At 36.2% G+C, this 4,871-nt stretch overlaps 1 protein-coding gene across 5 annotated transcripts in view; it reads right to left on the bottom strand.

Annotated features, from left to right (window-relative positions):
• The window catches only part of LOC106882897 (uncharacterized protein C8orf76 homolog), a 23,771-nt gene extending 19,536 nt beyond the window's left edge, over positions 1–4,235 (bottom strand). Inside the window, exons 1-3 of one of the 5 annotated variants that reach the window (XR_008266374.1) lie at positions 3,815–4,064; positions 2,591–2,742; positions 605–728 (exon numbers count right to left, since the gene is read on the bottom strand). Coding sequence is in view for 4 of the 5 variants with exons in the window: in XM_014933720.2 (XP_014789206.1) it covers positions 605–728; positions 2,591–2,742; positions 3,815–3,872 (334 nt within the window). In the remaining variant the exon portion in view is untranslated. Of the gene's footprint in view, positions 1–604; positions 729–2,590; positions 2,743–3,814; positions 4,065–4,091 lie in introns of those variants that run through there. The other 4 variants (XM_014933722.2, XM_014933721.2, XM_014933720.2 and 1 more) reach the window with 4 other exon arrangements.
• Between the last annotated feature and the right edge of the window lie 636 nt (positions 4,236–4,871).

Below are 4,871 nucleotides of genomic sequence, written 5' to 3'. Positions count from 1 at the left end.
TATATATATATATATATATATATATATAGACAATATATGAGGTGTGTGAGTATATTTCTTTCTTTCTTTATTGCCCACAGGGGGCTAAACAAGGACAGACAAAGGGATTAAGTCAATTACATCGACCCCAGTGCATAACTGGTACTTATTTAATCAAGCCCAAAAGGATGAAAAGCAAAAATGACCTTGGCAGAATTTGAACTCAGAACATAAAGACAGATGAAATACCGCTAACAATTCTACCAGCTTGCTGCCTATATACACACACACACAATAAAGATGCATTATCAAGAGTTTAATTAGCTTACATGTAGTTCAAATATGTGCGTATGTGTGTGTGTGTGCTCTGTCTTAGAACAGGGAGATTGTATTCCTGTATGTTGTAGCAAGTGATTAGAAAGGTTGGCCCCAGGAGATCAGCAGGTTATAAAACACTGATAATGATATGAGAGGTGTATATTAGAGATCTCACCAGTATATACACATTATATGTGAGGTGTATATATTAAAGATTCCCCTATATACACACTAGATATGCAAGGTATGTATACTACCTATATACAGATGACATTTGTGATATTACTGATCAATAACAGTCACTTACCAATAGCTTTGTCATATTTCTCGATGGCCTCCAAATAATTTCCTTGTCCGAAATGGAAATCAGCACTAAACTTGAGATGCTGCAGTTTTTCTTCATCTTCTTTAGCAACAGCATTTTCAAACCACTGACAAATACATCAACAGACAGATAAGTCTTCTACAAGTAATGTTAATGCTTCACCAACACCAACCTAACTAAAAACAATAACTTATAATAAAAACTCTTTGGATGGTAGAAAGTTTCCATTCACTTATTTAATTAACAGCCAAGATTTTAATAAGCTGTGGGGCTGAAATCATGTGGTGCACAAGTAGCCACATGATAGCATCATGGTGGTGTCCTGGCTTGCTTTCATCCAAATTAATTGTTCTAAATGTGAACAAACTTGCTGTCTCATTTCTGAAATTATAGCATGTGATTTGGGACATGAAATGCTATAATCTTAATTTAGGAGAATGAATGAAGTTAATTAGAAAAGCTTTTAAACAACCAAGAAATCGGTTGATGTTCACAGGAAAAAGGAAAGACTGTGATGGCATGCACATGTGTGTGATGAATAACGAAACAAGATTAATGAGTGGTAATGGTGGGATGTAGATGTAAACCAAAGAGGACGGAGATTATAATAATTTGAAAACATTTGCATAATAAATGAGATTATAGATTGAAGGTTTGTGAAGCAATGTTATTGCTGAAGTTTTTTTTTTTTCTGATTGAGGTGGAAATGGTGGCTTACATGCTTTGCTGTTACATGTAATGAGAGATGTAATTATTGCTGTAAGGGGTCTTTAGACCAGTGCTCTGCAACCTTTTTTTTCACCTGCAGTACACTTATATTCTCTTCAAAATTAAGCATCACACCTGAACTAAAAATACAACTAAAAGTAGAGGGGAAAAAGTTATATTCAGGTTACACTGTGGCGCCCCAGTGTGCAGCAGCATATCGGATGCGGAGCACTGCTCTGTACCAAAGAAGTCATTCAACAAAGTCGTGACGTTTAGGCTAAGGGGAGACAACTCAGCAACTGTTTCAAAAACAAACTTTCAGGACATTCCGATTCTTTTCAGGAAAATAAATTTAATAAACCTCAATGATTGTGTCAAGCTCTTACGTCTGCTTTGGTACGGTTTTTACAGCAACATACCCTTCCTAACACCAATCCCTTTACAGAACACACGGAGTGCCTTCGTTAGTGCACAAGCATTAGTGAGGTTACCAAGTAATTTGCGAGACAAAAAGAAAAAAAAAAAGCAGCAATCTATTTATCAAATGTTTCGACATGGTTTAGACTAGCGCTGCTCAAAGTGGTGGTCCACGGACCGGTGCCGGATTGCAAGCTGTCAGCTGTCGCTACACAGCGAGTTTCCAGAAAAAAAACAACAAACATCATAAAATGCTTATAAAATATTGTATTATTTGTTTACAAAATATAAGATTTAAAAAATTGTCAATTTTTATTATATTCATAGTGTTTCCAGTATAAATTAATATTACTAAGAAATATTACCGGTCCCTGGCATATTAGAGAAAAAAAAAACTGCCAGTACACCACATCAGATAGTTTGAGAAGCACTGGTCTAGATAACTTTGTTGCCCTTCCTGTCACCAGCCCACATTTGTTTCCAAGCAAGATTTCCTTATGGCTACGGGACATGTCTCCACAAAAAGTTGGAAACATAGGACACTACTTGTATGATGGTGACACTCATTTACAACAATCATGTGATGTCAAGACAAGAAGACCCTCCCATATGTGTTTGTGTATATGTGTGTATACACACACAAAGCTTCAGTTTCTGTCTAGCAAATTCACTCACAAGGCTTTGGTCAACCCAGGGGAATAGTAAAAGACACTTGGCCGAGGTGCAACACAGTAGGACTGAACCCAAAACCAGATCACTGAGAAGCAGAGTTCTGAACCACAGCCCTGCTTCCACACACCGACACAAGATGACAGTGAAGGGACAAACCAATCGCATACTTACAAGCATTGAACAATATTTTGCATTGTAACAAGTTGGCAAAGGTTTCAACTCCTTTTTGTTGTCTTCATAAAAAGTATCATCAAAATTTAATCCAAGCTCCATTGTTGATGCTGTCACTGAAGTTTCATCTTCTCTCTCTCTGTTAATTAATCCTTACAGTTAAATATCAAAAGTTCATTAATCACAAAGTATTCATATTAAATTCACAGTTAAATCATCAAAATTCACACTAAACCTTATGGTTGATTAGAAAACGAAATAATAATAATAATCCTTTCTACTACAGGCAGAAGGCCTGAAATTTGGGGGAGGGGGTAAGTCGATCACATTGAACCCCCCCACCCAGCACTTGACACGTACTTAATTTATCAACTGCAAAAAGATGAAAGACAAAGTGGGCAGAATTTGAACTCAGAACACAGAGACAGGCAAAATGATTCTGCCAGCTTCCCAACAACAATAATAACTTCAAATTCACAAAACCAACCATTTTTGAGTTGGGCTGAATGAAGATGGAGCTGACTTGTCCACTTTGGACTTCCACGGTTTTTCTCCACAACACAGAGAACAAATATTTCCCGTTTAGAATTAACGGGTTACTATGGGGTCCTGAACATGCTAGAAATAGCAGAGAAATCTCCCTCAAACAACACTTTGTTTTGTTATTCTAAATAAAAGATGGGATTGTCCACTCAAAACGTTTCATGTCCACATTATAGTGACCATGGTTGTTCCCATGCTGTCTCAGTTTTCTAAGTGTATGTCATGTTAGGAAAGACTCCGGAGTGGGGTACTGTGGACGGTTGTGAGTTATTTCAGACAACAGTTCAAAACAGAACATTAATATCGGTAGATATTCACAGGGGAGTTTCAGACGGATGCAAAATCCTAGATAAATCTAATTATATGAGTGTATATGTATGTGTATACACACACAAAACAGTTCGTTGTAGAAGACAAAATTATTTGGGTGTATATGGAGTGAAAGTTGATGCAGTATCGGCGGAGAAACTCTAGCAGTGTAAGAATGGGTGTATATCTACATATACATACACATTTATATATATATATATATATATATATACATACAAACAAATATAGTTGTATAAAAGAGAGTTTGATATAATATCAGATGCAGACAAGTTTGACAGCATGTATGATGAAAGTACAATGTACAATTACAGTATGGTTTGAGGTATAAATTATTTTTTAAAGTGCACAAACCTTGTATAGTCGAACCTGTTAAATGGACAATTAGTAAGAAGACGACTGAGAAAATCATTATATCGTAAATATGTGTACTCTATTATATCTTCATGTATTATAATTTATATCATATTGCATATTAACGTACAACAAACATGTGATATGAGTATTATATTTAGTATAAAAAGAAGTTATATTATACGTAAATGTATGATATTTTACATAAAATGGAAACGAAGTTGAATAAAATATTTAGTTTACGTTAATAAGAGTCGGAAAAATGAAAGAATCTCACCATGTGTTTGTGTTTGTGGTTGAGGACAAGGGGAGACAACTCTAAATAAAGATGCTTCCTGTCTGTTGAGGCTTTCTTAGTTTTGCTTCAGCTTCCCCCCCAACATCTTTCCAACATTTCTTTTTACTTTATAGGTTAACAACAGCAACTTATTTTACATTTTAGTCCAGATTTGTCGCTCATTTCACATCACGTTAGACATACACAAATAGACACCGGACTTCTTTTACACGTGCTCTATGTTATCCCCACACCGCCCAGAAATTACTGTTGCAGTTCTTCAGGTCTTTTCTGATGAAGAAAACTGCATTTGAAAGAATTCGGTTGCTATTTCAGGCACATACTGTGTTCACAAACAGTCTTCTTTCTTGGATTGTCTCTCATAATGCAGACTTAACCGATGAACCACTCGTCTTTCTCCATCCTTAGCCGCATCTTCTTCTCCAGACTCTGATACACTTTCATTTTGCTATGCTTCAATGTATCTAGTTTAAAGATTTTTCTTCGTCAGCAAGGTACGGGGACCCCACACCAAATTGGGCAATCTTATGGTACTAGTCCTGTGTTGGAGAGAAACAGGGAAACGATGTCATAAAAGCGGAAGAGAGCGCGATTTATTTTGAAGAGTTTAGGGAATTCCGTCCCTAACACCGTAGTGAAGATCGTGCGGGTGTTACGGAAAAGGCTGATATTTAGGACTCGTACCGTAAGATCGCCCCAACGGCGATAGAATGAAATTTCAAAATGAGTTGAAAACTAATTATTTTCTTTTTTTTTTTT

Source organism: Octopus bimaculoides, chromosome 20 (assembly GCF_001194135.2).
Source record: "Octopus bimaculoides isolate UCB-OBI-ISO-001 chromosome 20, ASM119413v2, whole genome shotgun sequence".
NCBI classification, from domain to species: Eukaryota; Metazoa; Mollusca; class Cephalopoda; order Octopoda; family Octopodidae; genus Octopus; species Octopus bimaculoides.
The sequence above is the reverse complement of the archived record's forward strand: the minus strand, read 5'-3'. Positions and strand labels throughout refer to the sequence as shown.